General features: G+C 45.8%; 1 protein-coding gene across 6 annotated transcripts in view; it reads left to right on the top strand.

The window, feature by feature from the left end:
- Positions 1–6855: 6855 nt before the first annotated feature.
- MAP7D1 (MAP7 domain containing 1) overlaps positions 6856–21200 on the top strand; it is an 84302-nt gene continuing 69957 nt past the window's right edge. For 3 of the 6 annotated variants that reach the window (XM_066574975.1, XM_066574971.1, XM_066574970.1), the window contains exon 1: positions 6857–7230. In XM_066574975.1, coding sequence (XP_066431072.1) covers positions 7200–7230 — 31 coding nt within the window. In that variant the 5' untranslated portion in view covers positions 6857–7199. Of the gene's footprint in view, positions 7231–21200 lie in introns of all 6 variants that reach the window. The other 3 variants (XM_066574974.1, XM_066574973.1, XM_066574972.1) reach the window with 2 other exon arrangements.

Below are 21200 nucleotides of genomic sequence, written 5' to 3'. Positions count from 1 at the left end.
GGACTTTGATATGCTAAAAGACTTTTACAGTTACAAGCCAGCAAGGAAGAAAAGAATAAATGGACTAATATGGGAGCAGCAGAAACAGGACAGCGTGTGGTGAACGGTCAACAGCACTTGCCCACCACAGTTCCTGTATCCCATGATGGCCCAGCTGATGGACGCAAAGACCCACCTAGTAAAGCAGCACTGACGACGACGCTTGAAAGAGGTTGGGCGACTTCTAGGTTCTCTGTAGCTGCTGCATCATTTGTCCGGTTTAGCATGATCTATGCCATGGGTAAGTCAGGGCAGAAGTAAATTTGCCACACCACACTTGCCTGGACCACTCTACCCATTTCAGGGATTGCAAATTGACTACGTTCAGCTCCCACTTGTTGGGAAGTATGACTACGTGCTTGTTGTTGTTGATGTCTTTGCAGGTTGGAGGCCGACCCTGTTACCACGGTAAACAAGTAGGTAACCGCAAAGAAGCTCATGAACGAGGTAAACTGTGAATATGGGGTACCAGAAGTGATTCAGAGTCAGACAGAGGTATAAACTTTGCAGGTAAATGTAACATGTCATGTCTGCTCTGGGTGTATCCCAGGCCTTCTACATACTCTACCATCTTTAGAGTAGTGGAAAGGTGGAGAGACGTAGTGGCACGCTAAAAAGTAAGATACTTAAAAATGACGCCACTTTGGAAAGACTGTCATCCAATAGCCTTATACAGTGTTAGATATGAACCTAGGGGGGATTATACATTATCTCCCTACGAGATTGTTTGGGCTAGCCCCAAGGCTAGGTTGTTACTATCCTCAGTAGTTACAATTACAATCTGATGTGTTGACTGAGTATGTGATTTCCGTTGTTAAAGAACTAACCAAAGCCTATGCACAGGTGTTCTCTTCCAGACTCAGAGGTAGACACTGGGACACATATCTTGCAGCCTGGGGATTGGGTGTGCGTCAAGAAGTTCCTCAGGAAGCACCCTCTTGAGCCCCGATTTGATGGCCCCTACCAGGTGCTTCTGACTACTGCCACAGCTGTGAAACTAGCCAAAAGACTTTCATGGATCCATGCTTCATACTGTAAGAAAGCTTCAGATCCGGGAGACCAGTCTTAGTTGTGCCGAGGACATTACTCTGGTTAGGGCTAGTGAGAGAGGAGGGTGGCAACTGGAATCCTTAGTCGGAAGAATATGAGGGTATGGTTACCTTCTAGTATAACTCGTCCAATGCTCAAGTAGCCGCATATTCCTTCGACTATTGTACTGTGGTCCCGTGTCTAGGCGCAAGATCCCACCGCAGGCCAGATTTAGCTCAGTCCAGCTGGTTATATGACTTACATACCCGGGGAATACAATATGTTTGCGCCACTGATAACGTCTGGGGAGAAGACTGCCGTTATTGGGGATTAGTGGGATGGAACGCAGGAACAGACTAGTCCTATAAACCGCGAAGTGCCTTAAATAAGAAAAATAAGAGCGGGAAATCCCTAATTAGTCGTATAACCCTCCTTGAGAGTAATAAGGACAGCAGGTATTGGAAGGCTGAACTTAGTATGCTGCTTGGTTTTAATGCGGTTGTTACACTAACCATGGGAGATCCAAGCCCGGGGGACGGGGGGACTTATAGTCTGGGGACATACCGGTACGGGAGGACAGATCCCTTAGGGAAGTTTAAAATAAGGGGTATGGTAGATGCAGCTGAATGGAAGCCTTCACTTAGTCCCGTGCCCATAATTAACCCCCTCCGCCGTAAGATAAAGACCTTGACGAACATGATGATCATAGCCGACCCTACCTTTTGTGGACACCTTGACAGTAGCGACTGGCTACTCTGACCAGAATCTCTGGTTGGAGTTGATGAGGTACAATGCTAACAGGAGCAACAGGTCTAACTGTTGCGTGTGCGGTAGTGCCCGACTACACTCGGGGATGGTCCCCCTAAATCTCCCTGTAGATGCTGAAGAGTGGTTTATTAGTCTCTTCACGAACATTTCCGCTAATTACACTGTCCGTGAGAAATGGAAGAAGGAATACTCTATAACTACTTAAGTGTTTTGCACCGGAGAGAGTATTACTGACTACCCTGGAAACTACACCTGCCAGGCAATTAGGCAGGGTAGAGGGAGATTTTTGGGGAACTCACCAATATTTCCCTTGTTTAAAAAAGATGAAGAGCCAGTTCCGATAATGCCAACCACATACGCTACCAAAGAAAAGGAGAAATGTACTAGTACTGCGGCCGCCCCGATCTCCTAAGATGGATTGTCAGTGGAATTCCCATTTGCCAAGGGATAGTGCAGAAGACCTTAGGTTCCGGCGAGGGCACACCCTGTGGGGTGTTAACTTGTACAGATAGAGGGTATGGATGCCCGGAAATGAGCCCAGGGAATCCATGGCCTCCCTCTGAGGTGAGGTAGGGATCCCCCCCTCCTAGGAGTAGGGACTTACGGGCAGTGGGAAAACCCTGACGCAAGGGTGAGGCGACTTGGACGTGTTCACCATTAGGACTATCTCCAGGAGGGACATTGGTGTGGGTGAAGATTAGGGAGTCCCACGCCGTGCGTACCTGTGCACGCTACTAGTATTGTAACATTATACTAGAGCGAGAAGAGAGACCCCTGGTGGTAGTTTTGATCTACACGTGTACATTGACGTCATAGGATAGCCAAGGGGGGTACCTGACAAGTTTTAAAAATTAGAGACCAAGTTAAAACTAGATTCGAGTCCATTTTCCTGATCATTATGGTAAATAAACGTTGATTGGATTAATTATGTTTTATTATAATTAACAGTGGTTTATAAATTATACTAGAGACGCCTTATAGGGACTAGTCGACCAATAGGACCTACCTCAACTATGACTTTTCAGAATAGAATGGCCTTAGAGACGACTTTAGCTAAAAAGGGGAGTGTCTGTAAGATGATAGGGGAGACTTGTTGTACCTACATCCTAGACGACACGTGACCCGCGGGTAAAGACGCAGTTGCCATTAAGAGGCTGACCGCACTAACTAAAAAGAGCTAACTTTTGGGACCAGCACTCGCCATGGATGAGCGGGTGGTAAAGGATCCTGGCACAGACGGGCGTCGCTGTTGTATGTGAACTGATGGTTATCTTTTCTGTTCTAGTCTGCTGTGTTATCCCCTGTGTCAGAGAGACCTGTGAAACTGATGCTGGAAAAGCCGCTCCCACCATGAGTTTGCTGGATGCATCCCCAGAAGGAGTGGACAAGTCCTACACCCCCTTGAAGACCCTAAAACGAACCTTCAACGCGCTCCAGTTATAGGCTCATGCGCAGAGAACTGTGAAAATTAGATAGAGAGTTAGAGGATAGACATTTTAAGGGGGGATTGTGATAGACATGATGATTGGTTGGTGTAAAATGTCTATCGATTTGCACTAGACGTATTATGTGTGTTTTGTGACTTCAGCCTAATGTGAAACTCTGCTGCGTAAGGAAAGAGTTAAATCACAGTGTTATATGTTATTGCTTGAGTGTTTTCCCAGTCCTCCCCATCCCCCACACAGGATCTTCTTCAACAAAGAGATATCTACTTTCACTTTCAGGTTCGAGCACATGTTTGTGAGACAAAGACTTGCTTATACATTGGACTTGAGAGAAGGTGGGCAGGAAGGAGGGGGGATTCTATATGATCCGACAAATGAGAATCCTATATGTTACTGATGTAACCTGTTGCACGCCCATTGTGTGTCTGTACAATAAAAGGCCCTGTCTGGCTGTTTCTGGGCAGAGAGCCATTTTGGATATGAGGCTGATAGCTTGTGTCTAATTTGCTCCACGATGATGTGTGCACACGATACAATTAGGAAAGCGACAAAATACCCCAAAAGCCTGCTGGAGAAAACGATAATCCAGATCACTATCTTATATGTTATGGGAGAATAAAAGAAAGCTCATGGCTGATTTGCACCTATCTACGCTGCCAAAAGTCTACTGCTTTATCTACATTGGACAACCCCTTAAGTCATAATGTTGGTCATTGATGGTGGCCACGGAGGGGACCTACTATCTCTTAATGGTGGCCACGGAGAGGACGCACTAAGTGAGAGTGCATCCCCTTTCGTGGCCGCCGACAATTGAGTGCGTTCCCTCAGCTGCAGTCCAAGTGTGGCGCTGCCCTACTGTGTCACCGCTATTGATAGAATGTTTTAACTGAGGGTGAAGGTGAGACCATGTAGCCCTAAATCTCTCTGAAGTTCTGGCTTGGGACCCCCCTGCTCTAGCACCTTCCAGATCCACCCCTCCCCAGCCAATCAGGGCTCAGGTAACACAGAGAGCCTTACCCATAGCAGGCCAGGCAGAGATACTGAAGCTGCAGACATAAGGATCACATACAATATAGTAATCTACAAATGGTGCCACTGGGACGTTACTATTAACCAGTAATGCCGCTACTGGAACACTACAACTCCGCTGTGGATTTGCTACTCTTGAAACGCAAAAGTTGAAATCTGTGACAAACAACAGAGATCCTGCAGATATAAAATCCAATGTGTAGGTAAAGGTAAAGTCCCCTGGTGCAAGCACTGACTCATGACTGACTCCTAGGGTGATGTCACTTCATGACGTTTTCTGGCAGACTGTTTTTGCGGGTTGGTTTGCCATTGCCTTCCCCAGTCATCTTTTACCCCCCCCCCCAGCAAGCTGGGTACTCATTTAACTGAAGGATGGAAGACTAAGTTAACCTTGAGCCAGCTACCTGAACCTTGTGGGAATTGAACTTACAACCTTCAGGTCATGAGCGAGAGCTTAGGACTGCATTTCTGCTGCCCTAACACTCTGCGCATATAAAATCCAACTAGTAATTTTTAGGAAATTATAGTACCTGTGTTTCCGGTGGCGCAATTCTATGCTATATGATACATCCATTATGATCCTCACGTCACACACAGCTCTACTACATCCATCCTGATCCCACACATTACACACACAGCTCTGCTACATCCTGATTCACACACACAGCTCCGCTACATGGTACATCCATTATGATCCCCACACATCACACACACAGCTCTACCACATCCATCCTGACCCCAGACATTACACACACAGCACATCACACACACAGCTCTACTACATCCTGATTCACACACACAGCTCTACTGCATGGTACATCCATTATGATCCCCACACAGCTCTGCTACATCCATCCTGACCCCACACATCACACAGCTCTACTACATCCATCCTGACCCCAGACATTACACACACAGCACATCACACACACAGCTCTACTACATCCTGATTCACACACACAGCTCTACTGCATGGTACATCCATTATGATCCCCACACACAGCTTTGCTACATCCATCCTGACCCCACACATCACACAGCTCTACTACATCGATCCTGACCCCAGACATTACACACACAGCACATCACACACAGCTCTACTACATTCTGATTCACACACACAGCTCTACTGCATGGTACATCCATTATGATCCCCACGCATCACACACACAGCTCTGCTACATCCATCCTGACCCCACACATTACACACAGCTCTGCTACATCCATCCTGATTCCCACATATTACACACAGCTCTGCTACATCCATCCTGACTAGAGATGAGCAAGTATACTCGCTAAGGCACTACTCGCTCGAGTAATGTGCCTTAGCTGAGTATCTCCCCGCTCATCCCTAAAGATTCGGGGGCCGGCGCGGGGCGGCGGGGGAGAGCGAGGAGGAACAGAGGGGAGATCTCTCTCTCTCCCCCCCCCCCCCCCCCGAAACTCACCTGTCAGCCGCGGAGGCCCCCGAATTTTTAGGGACGAGCGGGGAGATACTCAGCTAAGGCACATTACTCGAGCGAGTAGTGCCTTAGCGAGTATACTCGCTCATCTCTAATTCTGACCCCACACATTACACACAAAGCACACACACAGCTCTGCTACATCCATTATAATCCCCACACATCACACACACAGCTCTTCTACATCCATCCTGATTCCCACATAAGACAAACACAGCTTGCCTCCTTTCACAACAGTGACATCACTGCAGGTCCTTCAGCCCACCGGATGTCTTTTGTCAGGACCCGTGAGTTGTGTCTGGCATAATAACGGCTTAGTTGTATTCTCATTTTGTTATTTTTGTCTTCCCCTTCTAAGAGCCCTACCTTTGTTGTTCATTTGTCGGTCAGGTTTTATATATGTTGTAGGCCCTTTGATGACATCACCAGGGGGCGGATGAATGGCATCACCAGGGGCGGAGCATGAGAAGTACTCACATACTCACTGACAAGTGGTCGTTAGTAGTTTGATGTGTAGGTCAATTAATTCCATGTGGCAGTACAGGTTGCTATTGGCTTCCATTACTTTGCCTCATCCTACATACACTAGTTTAATATAGTGTGACAGCAGCAGACTCATCTCTTCAGCCAGTACTTCAGCGAGGCCACTAGGCCCCACATCCAGCAGGCCGGCGGGAGGGCAGCCACCAGCGGCCGCTCCCGCGTAATCTGCTGTAGCGCTGACGTCACGTGAGCTCCATCCTCAGCTCCGGGCTGCTGTGAGGAGCCGCACTGACTCACCATCTGCGCTTCTCAGTCCTGAAAGAATGCAACTTTCCTTAGATAGTCTCAACACGCTTCAGGGCTCAACCACCCCACCCAAAGGCAGGGGGGAGTGCGAGCTTACTGCTCCTGTCATACCATAACCCAGACATAAACCTGCCCCAGTTCCAGCACTGCCAAGCCTGTTACAGGCCAGACGTTCAGCAGAAGCCCTTCCATCCTGCGCGTAGTAGAAGCTACTTGTAAAAGGGAAAGTGAGAGCGCGCGAGTCCCCCCCTCTGCCGCACGTGGTACGGTCCAGCGTTAGAGGCTGCACAGTGTGTGTTACAATAGCATTTCCATCAGCTGCTCCATCAGGGTTCTGATTTGTGATTTTCTCGTCTTCAGTTTCTGGCAGGAGAAGATCCACCCGGGGGGAAATTCCTGCAGAGATCCTGTAGATCCCATTCAGCACAGATCCATCTCCGGGAGGGGGCGTTATCTTCTACTCCCCTCCCTGGCACTGATGAAGGGGCTTTTCTTCCAACTGTTACACTGATCCCGTCGCCCTCAGGAATGAGCCTGCAGCAGGGAAGCAGAAGTGCACGCTGATCTCCCTGCGGACACTGCCGGACTGCCAGCACAAGGACCGTTACTGAATCCGCTCGCTGTACCCACCCAAGACATGGACAAGACAAGCGGGGATGCCCAACAAGGTATGCCACACACGGGGCACTGCTGGTCCTGGAGTTCTTAGCATAGGCTGGCATCACTTGGCATATGCCAGGCAGGGTGGGTGAGGTCACTGGGGGAGAATAGACTACTGTACCTAATGACGCCGCAGATTCCAGGACTGGACACTACATACATGTGCCACACAATGCTTCAGATAGTCATCATGGAGGAGCAGAGCACAATAGACAGGAGGAGGGGGCCCAGAGCTCCCCCTGCAGCCACAGGCTGCTCCTCAGTACAGCAGGCCCCACTGCTCTCCGTCACTAGCTATATCCTGCTACTGTATAGATATTAAAAACCCTTTTGAGGAGGTGGACTTTTTTACTTTGTCTTGCTCACTTTCAAAATAATTATCCTTTTTTTTTTTTTTTCTTTCTTTCATGGACCACTTGTTTGTTTGTTTTTTTGGGGGGGGGGGCAAACTGTATTCTTCAATGTACCATATAATGTGTTGGGGGGACTTTAATTTTTAAATTAGGTCAAATGCAAAAAAAACCCACAATCCGGCCATTTGGGGGAGTGAGCTTTGTTTTTATGGTGTACATGGTGCAGTGAAAATGACATATTTAGTGGTTCAGTATGATAATGGTGATACAAAGTGTGCAGTTTGTTGTTTTTGTTGTCCTAATTAATAAAAAATAAATAAATACTTTAAGCAAAAACAAACAAATTCCTTTCAGTAGTCATCTTCTAGCCTTTTTATCTTAACTTTGGTGGGGCTTGCTCTTTGTGTGGAGAGCTGTACTTTCTATTGATGCTGATTTGGGGTACATATAACTTTTTATTCAATTCTTCTTGGAGATGGGGTGACAAAAAAAGTGCAGTTCTGGCATTGTGTACTTCTATTCCGATACAGTACTTGATAGGCTGAAATCCATGGCAGGCCTGGGAGTTTCCATGAGGCCCCACACTGGTGTGACATTCAAACAGCATAGCATAATCTTCTCACAAGTGGTTGTTTGGGGGTCAGAGGCAGCCCCCTCCAGTCCAGACATTTAAATGCCGCTGTCGCTCCATACCCAGCACACATGCACAGCACATATATACAGAGTCTGTCAGGGATTAATAATATTTGATATAACATTAGGATTGGTAAAATATTACCTTCAGTTCCCAAATAGACGTCTGTCTAGGAGGTTAAAGGAAGATTCTGAGAAGTTTTCTCCCACTTTCGAGTCCCAACATTTTTGCTATTTTTCATAGAGCTAAAAATGCCCCCATCGTAACAATCCCTTACCCAGGAGCTGATTGCTGAGGTCTGGCTTCTGGACCCCTGCGGATAACAGCTGCTTCATATTAAAGGTTATAAATCTATGGCAGAGGGACTCTGAAAATGCGTCAGACTTGTGTGCCAGCTTCAGAGGAGGACCCCACTGGATCATCACCCAGCTCCCTGTCGCCTCCCTTAAAGCCATAACTTTGTGGGGACGTGACAGGTTCCCTTTGAGGGGCGACCATGTAATATACGGCTGCACAGAGTCCACAAGAGCAAAAACCACTCTACTTGCTGAATAAAAATCGGGCAGTCCCCCATCTGTGAAGTTGTGTTAATGGAAATTCCTTTTTCTGTCCATCTCTTTCCTAAAACCTTTAATAACCTCTGTACAGCAGTAGGGCGATCTCAGGCCTCCCATTGTTGTCTTCTTCTTCCAGGTCCTGGCAACCTTTGATCTTTCACACATGGATGTACCGACCTGCCCTAACGTTCATATAAAGATATATGCACCTCCTGTCTATATATGTATTTGGATAAAAGCTGGTGCTTGGCATGGCTTTAAGCAGATATTGAAAGTATCATGATCAGGACGACCATTTTTGTCAAATGTGGCTAGTCCCTATAAATCGATGAGATGTGAGTTTGGTTCGATGATGACTGCATACTATGAGATATGATTCTTCATTCGGGGCCAGGCAGCCAATTCAAGAGCTAATTTATAGCAGATTTTTAGATCTGAAGTATAATTTGGCTCCTAAAATCTGCAGTATTTGTCCCTCTCGCTGGTTTCCAGCCAGAGCTGTAACTAGTATTGCATAACTGTCTGCTATATATGTATCATGTGAGGGCAGGCAGATAAGACAGGGTTACACAGAACTGGTCAGAGGTCTCTCACTGGTGTCTGCATTTGTTTCCACCCCTGTTGTTTTGTCGACTTCTTGGCCATGGATGACAGAAACCTTCGAGCTATGAGCTAAGCTGCCCTGTTGACTTCTTGACAGTCTCTACCTGTAAATGACCTGTTCTTGCACAAGGGCTTGCAGTCAGGGCAGAGGTCTGATATAGTCCACAACACAAGTGATCATGAGCAGTTAAGAGAGATTGTGGCACTTATAGTATGCCCAACAGGTATAAATGCAGTCCACATCTTTGTGCTATAGACTACTACCTTGGCCTGTTCAAAAGTGAATCTTAAGTCAAGTTCTTACACTGATGTCATGGCTAATGGATTCTTGTTTTTTAGTGATTACAAAATTTAGCTTCTGGCCTTCCTGTGGTTTTTCTCTCTGCTGCCTTGTATGTCTTCCTGGAAACTTGTTTATGTCTGTTGCCCTTGGATACCCCATGCGGTATGCAACTTGACACAACACAGAGAGCACTGCAAGCCTATGTCTTATCTACAGCTAGGAAAAAAGCAGTGTCTCTGACTAATATAAGGCCAGTCTGACTAAGTGGCAAAACGAGAACTTCATTGAAATGTATCTATTTGGATAGGAATCATTTGTAATAAACAAGACGCTGCTCTTATGTTTCTTTTTTGGGTAATGGTTGTATAAGCAAGAGTTGTGCCTAGTACATAGACCGCTGGCACATTCACTTGACATGGCACTACAAATCCCCTTACTTCATCGAGTAAAAGTAGAAACTTTTCTTCACATTACATAATCTTTGAAATTCTGCCATATTCTCAAAACTGGATGGTTTCTGTGCTAAGCATTTACTGCTCGTGGCATTTAATGCTGACTTTTTAAAGTGCTCGTTCTGCATATTGACGGTCATGACATCAATGCATGTCACATTTGTGCCTATCATAGCAACAATCGGGTATTCTGAAGCTGCAGGTTTGTTCTTCTCCAGTGCATTAGCGAGAAAGTGGAATGGCACCTTAGTGACTTGTTATGGTACACACTATCACACCTTGTCTTTGCTGAAACCGGAGATCTGTAGGATCAGATGACTACTGAGGTTATGCAAGATAACTCCTACAATAGGACTATGCTTTCTTAGTGGTTTTTCAAGGATCTTGGCTTTTAATTCACTTAAATACTGATCTATAAAACAAAATGTAAAGTTTTTTTCCTCGGACCATATTCTAGTAGGTCTTTCCTGACAGCTTAGATATGAACTCTTCCACGGTATTAGTGTATCTTGACGCCACCGGAAGCTAGGGGTTTGACAGAGGAACGCCCCTCTCGCACCCCTAGCTCCCGATAGGGTGAAGAGACGAAGGTCCTAGGAGCTAACATGAGTAGCTGTAAATGCTGCCATGTTTGGCCAGTAACATGGCAGCATTTACATTTAATAAGGTAAGGCTAATAAACTAACCCTCACCCGAAGCATGACGGGCCACCAAAAGCCATCCACATGCTACATCCCTCAGTGTGACTGCTGCAGCCGTCTGCCCTTGGATCTGAAGCCTCGGTTCTGTCCACTGCCTCTTTGCTCTGAGCTAGGTGCCGGACGCCGGCTCAGTGATTTGTGACCACCGGTCCCCCGCTGCCGTTGCATGTCCAGACTCTGTTCTGCCCGCTGCCTCTGTCGTTTCTGGTCGCTCCCGGCCGCCGCCTCAGTGGTGCCTGTCCGCCGCTGCATCTGGAGGCTCCGTCACGGGCGCTGGGTCAGGTCGGTTGCAGCCAGCTCCGCAGTGCTGTGTGACCAGCGCTCCAAAAGCAGCGGCACTGCGAAGCACGGCACTTCGGACATGAAGAGAAAAGGGTAGCGCTTGTTGCTGGCCGCGGCTAAGCTACTTCACGGCGCTTAGCAGTCCCTGCTGCCGAGGCCTTCACAGACTGGGGTTCGTCCTTGTTGTGCACAAGCAGGGAAGCCCCTTTCAGATGCGGCCACCGCTGTATGCCTTTGGACAAAATGCTTTGTGCCCTTCCAGGACCTGCTGCCCAACCAGCTCTGCAACCAATCAGGTACAGGGGGCGTCACCCCCCCCCCCCCCCCTGTCAATCTGGACTCCAGCAGGGCTTACTGGTGGCGTCAAGATACACTAATACCCTCTTCCACTGCTTACTACCAGGCATCAAGAGGTTGTCTTGTTAGTATTGATGGCCTATCAGCAGGATAGGTAATCAATAGTAATTGATAGGGGACTATTACCAGGGACATCTGCCATTTATTAGTTCGCTGGGCCTGTGTACTTGTGCACTGAGCTGATTTCTGAAGGAAGTAGACAACTTAATTCTCACTGAGTAGCCACCCAGGCTTGGTATTGTAGGCCCATCTTGCATTGAAGTGAATGGGAGCTTGGCCTGCAATACCAAGCCTGGCCGCTGCAGTGGGAACTTTGCTCTCTGCTTCCTGCAGAAATCGACTCATTATCTGAGCACATCGACCCAATAACAGCTGATCGGCAGAGGTCCTGGGTCGCAGACCCTGCTGACCTTATATTGATGACCTATCCTGCTGATAGGCCATCAATAGTTTACAACTGGGTAACCCCTTTAAATATCTACCCTCCCCAGCTCATAAAGAGCAAGATTTGCATGGTATCGGGATTGAGGAAAAGTAATTCTAGTTTTGGAATATATTGTACTGTGTGATTTCAAGACGTTTAATGATTTTTAGTAGCAGCTTCTTCCATGCAAATGGCCCTAAACTATAAGAGGACTATTTTTGCCTACATGACATTCTCACTAGATCAAAAGTAACCAAAAAGCTTCTAACGTCCCCTCTCTATCACTTCATATTTTTATATCTTTTAAATGAAAGTACAAATAAAATTGTATAGTTTACTTCTGAAGAGGGTTTCCTAAATGTATACATAGTATAACTGAATGTTGATCCAGTCTGATTTCCCCACCCCCTTGAGAGCATATTGATTCATGCCTCATAGGGTTTTCTGCCTTTCTATGGATCAACAGAGATAAACTTTTTTTTTTACCTCCTTTGTTTTGTTCGTGTCACACTCCCCTGTGCGAACTGGGTGGATAAATGTCTGTTTCACAGAAATATTAGGCTGGGTTCACGCTGGGCTGAATTGCCGCAGACTTTCCGCACAGAAATTTCACATGTGTTTTTAAACCTGAGTCTTAGCAGCAAAGTGGATGAGATCTGCAAAAATCTCGTTTACACGCTGCCGACAGTCTGCTGCGGAAACTGACATGCGGCGCAGAATTCAATGTCGTGACATGTCAATTGTATTACAGTTTCCGCTGCGGGCTCTCTCCTCTCTTTATGGGGAGAGAGTTCTGCAGTGAAATACGAGCGAAAAAGCCAGCAAGCAGCCTCTTTGCTGCAGAAATCTCTCAGAATTTTTGTGTGGTCCTACTGCGGACCTTCTGCAAGATTTCTGTCCTGTGAGAACCCAGACATATAAGCAGGAGGGCGCCAGCAGGAATTTATATTTATTTGTTCATATATAGTATGTCAAAGATAGATGTGGAATAGATCTGTAGGGATTTATGCTGTTATCCCATACATGGAAAGGTATAAGTAAACTATAGACTTCAACAATCAACCAAGCTACTGCAGGTAGCAAATTCACTGTAGTGACAGAAATAAGATCTTTCATGAAGGCCTTATTCACATGGGCTACAAAACGCATGTATGTGGATCCCATGGTTTCCTTCACATGAGATGGTTTGTAGCCTGAAAGAACCCATTGGAAACCATGGGCCTCACATACATGGGTTTTTGTAGCACTACAAAGTCGTGTGAATAAGGCCTAATGGAAGACAACCCAAAAGTGAGGAGCAAGTAGCAAATTTCTAGGCACAGTAGATAGTTAAGCTGGCCATACACTTGAAAGAATGGTTGACCCAGACGGATGATTTTGGCCATTTCTGGCGATCATCAATGGCGACAGCTGATGGCAAACTGTAGTCTGTGAAAGATGTGATCTGGCCTGTTAAAAAGCTTTGGCTGACCGTGGACAAATTTGCAAATGTGTATTAATAACATGGCTGATCATGCTATGCTGTTGGAAGCCTGTGGAGTAAAATAAAAGAAATAAGCCTAAGGCTAGGTTCACATGGGGTGTAAACCGTGATGAGATTGACATGCCGCAGCTTGGCCGCAACTGACTGCAGCGTGTAGATGAGATTTTTTTGCAAATCTTGTCCCCTTTGCTACTTAATCTCAGGTTGAGGATTGGCGGTGGAATTATCGTGCAGAAAGACTGCAGCGGAAATTTCGCAGCAATTCCACCCCGTGTGAACCCAGCCTAATACATCTTTAAGCCCCTTACTCATCCATTGTTGGAGCGGTGGTCACTGCTGCTCCGAACCCTGGAGAAGCTGTTGGTGGTCACCTGCTGTTTGTGCATGCGACCACTACTACGGTAGCATCTTCTGGGTCCCGTGCTCTAATGCTGGACGTGGGCACACTTAGCGGTAGTGGATTTATTTATTTAGTTTGATTTTGGCACAGGTTTTAAACTTTATTGTATCTATGGACAACCGACATAAACAAAAGGCACAGAAGTTGGGGCTTTTTCTGTCAAGTAAAAAAATAAAATAAACCTGACTATAATAGAAACCAAATGAAATGGAGACCCAAGAGGTCTCCATCCCACCTATTGCAGCCTAGGTTTCCATCCTCATGAAACTTTCTACAAGGAGGATGGAAGCCAAGATGGAACTTGTGCGGCATCATAAAAACACTACTTTAAAACAAGCCTAATAAGCCGGTCATATGCTTGATAAATATTGGTGAATACAGCAGACCATCTTAAAGGGGTTGTCTCGCGGCAGCAAGTGGGGTCATACACTTCTGTATGGCCATATTAATGCACTTTGTAATATACATCGTGCATTAATTATGAGCCATACAGAAGTTATTCACTTACCTGCTCCGTTGCTAGCGTCCCCGTCGCCATGGATCCGTCTAAATTCGCTGTCTTCTGGCGATTTTAGACGCGCTTGCGCAGTCTGGTCTTCTGCCTTGTGAATGGGGCCGCTCGTGCCGGAGAGCTGGTCCCGCGTTGTCATCGTAGCTCTGCCCCGTCACGTGTGCCGATTCCAGCCAATCAGGAGGCTGGAATCGGCAATGGACCGCACAGAGCCCACGGTGCACCATGGGAGAAGACCCGCGGTGCATCGTGGGTGAAGATCCCGGCAGCCATCTTGGAGAAGGAAGAAAGAAGATGTCGCAGAGCGGGGATTCGGGTAAGTAATATATATATTTTTTCTTTTAACCCATCCTTTGGGTTTGTCTCGCGCCGAACGGGGGGCCTATTGAAAATTAAAAAAAAAATGTTTCGGCGCGAGACAACCCCTTTAAGTGGCCATTCACATCACATTTGTAATGTACATTTAGCATGTATGTTAAACACATTTAAACAAAGTATACAAACACGCAACTTCTAGAATTGTAGGATTTTCTTTAGTGTATACATTAAACATATATCCATACATTTCCATATGTTTGTGTCTGTTTTTATATAAAACACGGTTTTCACTGTTAGGCCGGCTTCACACCGGTGAGATAATCACATGAGACTTGTGCGTTGTGTATGACCCCAGTGATGTTTGCCCACCCTGCATTGCGGGAAAACAAATCGCGGCATGCCCTATCTTTGTGAGTGTTCTCGCATTGCATCTCCCATTGTTTTCAACGGGGGTTAGCGGCAGCATCGAACCTCGTGCTAGGTGAACGCGATGCTAGGTTTCCTATTGAAAACAATGCGGGAAACTCCGCGATCCTCCGCAAGGGGAGTTTTGACACAAAAACTCTTCGCATCCGCAGGGAAATTGCATGTTGGTGGAAAACTAAATCAGGCTGTGGATCACGGCCCGATATCGCGCTCTCCCATGTGAAGTTAGCCTTAAAGGGGTTGTCCCGCGGCAGCAAGTGGGGTTATACACTTCTGTATGGCCATATTAATGCACTTTGTAATGTACATTGTGCATTAATTATGAGCCATACAGAAGTTATAAAAAGTTTTTCACTTACCTGTTCCGTTGCTGGCGTCCTCATCTCCATGGTTGCCGTCTAATTTTCGCCGTCTAATGGCCAAATAAGACGCGCTTGCGCAGTCCGGGTCTTCTTATCTTCTCAATGGGGCTCCGTGTAGCTCCGCCCCGTCACGTGCCGATTCCAGCCAATCAGGAGGCTGGAATCGGCAATGGACCGCAGAGAAGAGCTGCGGTCCACGGAGGAAGAAGATCCCGGCGGCCATCTTCAACCGGTAAGTATAGAAGTCACCGGAGCGCGGGGATTCAGGTAAGCGCTGTGCTGTTTTTTTTTTAAGTCCCTGCATCGGGGTTGTCTCGCGCCGAATGGGGGGGGGGGGGGTTGAAAAAAAAAACAAACCCGTTTCGGCGCGGGACAACCCCTTTAAGTCTTTTTTCTTTTTTTTTAATAAAAATTTGCAGTTGAGCACTTTTTTGTAGGGTTTTGAGAGGAAGAAGAGAAAAAAAAAGATTAACGTCACGAAAACTTAGAATTTTATGTTTTCACATGCTTTGTGATGACTATAATGTGCAAAAACATATTTTAAGAATTTAATTTTTGGGGGACAGAAAAGTGTGGTATGCTATGCTTTTCTATGCCACAAAAAATACCTAACGAACATTTCGGAACTAAGGCTAATTTCATACGGGCGCGCGCAATGTCAGGCCGTGAAACTTTGCCCAATATCCTGCTCGCCAACACGCAGAGGATCGCAGAGTCTTTCCCTTTGTTTTCAATGGGAAACCTTACATTGCACTTATGTGCACCTAGCACGTGGTGCGATGCTGCTGCCGGCCACATTTAAAACAATAGGCGATGCGAGGGCACGCATAACGATAGCACCTGCCGTGATTTTTCTCACGACACGCAAATCTCGCGCAAGAATCTCAGCTGTAGGAAACTGACTTAAAACATAGTCAAAAGGATGCACGTTTAGACTACGTTTGACCAGTTCTAATCTAGTCTATACATAAGGGTTGGCTGAGTATGTATATATGTACATATTGGGATGGCAGCTGTCAACTGCACGATCATTGGACCAACGGCTATTGTTGTATTGTCAGCATTAGATTAGCACTGTGCAGCCAAATCTTAAGCATTTGTTAGTGTTCTATTATTTCAGATAATGGACACCTAAATATAGCCCAGAATCTGCAATCTACCAAGGAAGAGGTTTTACAAACAAGTTTAACTTCCATCTTTCGGTTTCATGTAGTCGTTCCTCTGACTCCCACAGCACTATGTGCAGTATACGTGGACTATAATAGTGGGGCAGGCAGAAGTTGGTGCTGAGACCTGGGAAAGTATTACCGCAGGGAGTCTGGTGGCCTGCTCTGGTTGAGTGCCAGAGTTAGCAAAGGTTCATGAAGAAAATGTAACTGGTTACAAGTTGGCCTCTCAATTCTCAACCTAGAAGAAAAATGTGCATCAAAATCCTCCTTCCAGTGTACAAATTCATTAGACTACTTTGGTATTAGAGCGAAAATCAAATGTAGCATTAGTTGTATAGGGAATTTATTAATTGGGGATACTCCATGAATTCTCCTTGACAGTTGTCCTAAGTATTCATAACAAATATTTGAGTAAGGCGTCTAATCTGATGGCAGAAATAAGAAGGCTCGAATAATTGTTTTGTCATGATGAAGGAAATGGAAGATCAAAGGGAGTGCTGTGTAATAATATACGCAAAAGCGTTTCGTGTAGACTGCGGTGTTATATGGAAGGCCCCTGGCCCGTATGCCTTGCGCTCTGTTGACATTGGTGTCATGGTTTTCATCTATAACGGAAGCCATGACATTCTGCTGGATCCTTAGAGCAGCAACAAGAATAGTGCTGCCTGCTTCTCTACTTTTGCCATCATAAGGGTCCAATCACACAAGCATATTTTCTGTCTTTAATCAGCCCGTATTTTTTACTGACTAAATACATACCCATTAAATTACACTGGTATTCAGATGTGCGATTTAAAAAAATAAATAAATGCAGCATGTCCTATTTTGGTAAGACTGCTCCATACATTGTGCAGTGATCCAGATTTGTACTGCAGTTTGAGCACCATACGCTTCTTATAGGACTTTGGCCTGCAGTACCAAGCCAGGCCACTGTATAATGTGCAGAGCTGTCTGCTTCCTGCAGCAAACAGCTAGAATTGGGACAGCCTTCAAGAATAGGTATAAGTTCATCAAAACATTATAATAATTTTTTTTTGACACTTGTCCGTGGAAAGGTGAAGATGGTTTGGTATAATGAGGCTTCTATCTTACTTGTTTCATTGACAGCACAACAGTACGCCTTAGTTTACTGTATAACCGTACAGTCAACAGTTCTTCATCTCAATCCCTCTGGAAAGCTGTCCTAAGGATGAATGCTCTGCTGCTCCCATCTACTACTGCTGCATGTATTATTAGACAGCTAGGCCCACTGTGCCAGGACACGCAATGAGCTGTAGAAACAATCTGCGGGCAGAAGCTGCTTAAAAGGGTTTTCAGGGAAATTATTATTGTGACGTAACCTGAGGATTGATCATCCATAGTTGATTGGCTGGGGTCCGCTGCTCTGTACCCTGATCGATCAGCTGATACTGTGCCCACTGACAGTGCCACAAATACACCGGGGTAGGAACGGACGGAGTTGGAAATCAATGGGAGCCATGCCTGCAGTCACAGGCGCTGGCCACTACACTAGTTGGAGTAGTGACTTCCGCTCTGACCCCTGTGTATGTACGGTGCTGTCAGAAGTCGCCCAATCAGCTGATGGGTCAGGGTCCCAGATGCCGGACCCCGGCCGATTTAACTGTGGATGACCTGTCCTCTGGATATCCATAGTACTTTCCCCAGAAAACCCTTCTAAGTAGACTGCTTACACCTGGCATGGAGCCCGGCCCTTGTACGGAGAGATCCTCTTTTCAGAGCGGATACCGCGTTTCCCCGAAAGTAAGACAGTGTCTTATATTAATTTTTGTTCAAAAAGGTTTAACTTTTTTACATGTATAGCTGCCTGAACACTATTTCAATTGACTTTTTTAATTACCTGTTAGCAGGGCTTAATTTTGGAGTAGGGCTTATATTTCAAGCATCCTCAAAAAGCCTAAAAAAATCATTTTGCATCCTCAAAAATTCTGGAAAATCATGCTATGTCTTATTTTCAGGGAAACGGGGTAGTAAAATCCTGCCCAAACACCCCTACCTAGCACGGTCAGCAGTTTTGCATCGTTAGAACTGCTGACGCTCCTTTTTAAGGCCTCTTTCAGACAAGCGTATTTGTATATGTATTAGAGATGAAATTGTGAGAGTATGGAATCTAGAACTGCAGCCATATTTGCTTTCATTGGTTTAATTTGCTGTTGGGCAGAAGATGGATCTGGAATTTCAAATATGGATGCATCTGTACTTTCTATAGACTTGAATGGGCATATAGCATTCAGAAAACAGATGAAACTAGTGCATGCTGTGTTTTTCAAATATGTACATATTTTTCTACACCAAATTTAGGGGGAAAAATATTTTAAAACATCCAGCCATGCTATAAAATAACAAAAGAAACAAGACTCGCCTCTCTTCTTCCCTCGCGCAAAACCGTGCAATGATTTAGGCAGTGATTCCCGTCTGTGTTGGCTGCAGTAGTCACCTGACTTCAAATTGGCATTGTTTGGTGGATAGGCTATGTCTACAGTGATGTAAATTGCCAGTGCATGTGGTCATGACTTGAGATACTTAGGCCGCCTGCACACAAACGGGTCAGATCTCACAAGCAGCTCTCTGCCGTGGAAGACCTGCGATTCATTGCGGAAGCGAATTGCGATTTGTTTGCGGGCGATTGTGGATGCGATTGTTTTTCCACGCTTATGTACATGGATGCACACACAGCGTAGTGTGGAAAAAAAAAAAGATCACAAGCAGGTGATTACGTCTGAAAGTTGCCCAACCCCCTGGAAAAACCCTTCTACAAAAGGTTAATGCCCAGACGGCATTCTCTTGTGCTTTTGTGGTGGTGAGAGTTTAGAACCCGCCTGCAGAACTGCATACTGCTTGGCTTGGCATAGCAATGAACCTGCTGATATCGAATACCCCGTCTACTGCAATGGACAATGGTGTGGTCTTCTCTTTAAAAAAAAAAAAAAAAAAAATCTGTCCTGCTTCCTTTTACTCATTTTGTTATGTGGTCTCCTAGAGACCTGCGAACTGTCCACTTACAAATCCGCTTACAGATGCACTGCAATTTGATCACTTCCATAAAGATCAATGGAGCCCATCCGCACGGGATGCGTGCAAAAATAAAGCATGCTGCGCTTAAAAAAAAATTTAAAAAAAACATTTTTTCTTCCCTCTTCCCCCAAAAAATTCCGCTTGAAGCTGCGGAACGTAATGCCTTCCAACGGGCGAATATTTTCGCAGATCTTCCATGTGGGTGCTGATTGTCGACTCTGCAATTCACATCCCTTTGTGTGCAGGTGGCCGGAAGCCACGTGGTTCCCAAGCCATTGGCAGAAGACCCCGATGTAAGGGTTTAAATGACTTCTATACTGTAAGGTTTACTAAACCATTGCTGTCCCCTCTTGTTTCCAGAAATGTAACGGTGGGAAATAGATGCAGCAATGCTAAGCTTTGAGCATTCTGCCATATGCTGGTGATCTGTAAAGGATCAGGCACGCCCGACTTCCACTGCAGGGCATTACCCAGCATTAGGCGGTGTGGGCTTTGTGATGCTGCACTGACTCACAGCTTGCACAGGTAGCCTCACCAGCATATTCCAGCATCATGCACAATGACGTAATGATTGCTGTGGGAAGGTAGTGGATTAACCATTATGTTCCTGGAATAGCTTTCTATCCACACAGCAGTGTTGCGATACAGCAGTGAAGAATCATGAATTCCAACATGCCCAATCCTCCTTGACCCTGACATTTCGGCCAACAATCAAGAATAATAAACCACTTTAAATGACATCACATTGGCCCACTCACTGTCATGTGCTCACTATGGGGGGAAATGGTAGCATAAAGTAATGGCAGTTGTGATGGAACTATTATCCAAAGTATCTGTTAAGTAGTCAGACCGTGACATCGTATTTATTTTGAACTCCGTCTGGAGATGTTTGGGCAGCATACATACTTTTATATGTGGCAAATGCTTTAGTGTTGGTGTAACATGGATCATATTAACCAATAGCTAATACATTGTAGGCAGGGCTCTTTATAGAGAATTTCCTCAGAAAGAAGACCCCTTGGGGATATAGTAAAAATGTAGCAGTGGGCCAGCCCCACTTTCCTAAACTGGCTAAGTTGTGTTTGAATGTCTCAGAGGCGGTGTAATACTTCATTGTACTTGTACCTCAGAGAGGTACCGATGCCTAGTGGTTGCAGCAGCAGCGAGGCACAGATGCATATCTGCTATTATTGAAAGCATAACTTGAACAAGCCTTTAACATGTACTGTGGTGATGGTGACCGTTTCCCATTTTGGGGAGTCATGATTAATAGTTCTCAGATAATGCCCCTTTTACACAGGCCAATTCTCGTTTAAATTAGCGCACAAGCGAGTGACGTCACGACTAGTTGTTCACGCTCAGAATGTTTAGACTGGCAAATCTTTGTGAGAATTGTTCACTTCTTGCTCTGTGAAACTCTGAACGGGGAATGTTTAGACGTAACGAGAAGCGTGTGAGCCGCCGATGATTTTTATTCAGGCTGAAACTGAGCGACAAACAAAAAGGGCGCAATGGCTCTGCATTTAGACATGACTTATTTACACGCATTTTCGTTCGTTTGAGCACATTTTGAGCAACCATCGTTATATGTAAATGGGCCTTAAGTTAGGGCGCAAATAACATACTTCAC

Source organism: Eleutherodactylus coqui, chromosome 1 (assembly GCF_035609145.1).
Source record: "Eleutherodactylus coqui strain aEleCoq1 chromosome 1, aEleCoq1.hap1, whole genome shotgun sequence".
NCBI lineage: Eukaryota > Metazoa > Chordata > Amphibia > Anura > Eleutherodactylidae > Eleutherodactylus > Eleutherodactylus coqui.
The sequence above is the reverse complement of the archived record's forward strand: the minus strand, read 5'-3'. Positions and strand labels throughout refer to the sequence as shown.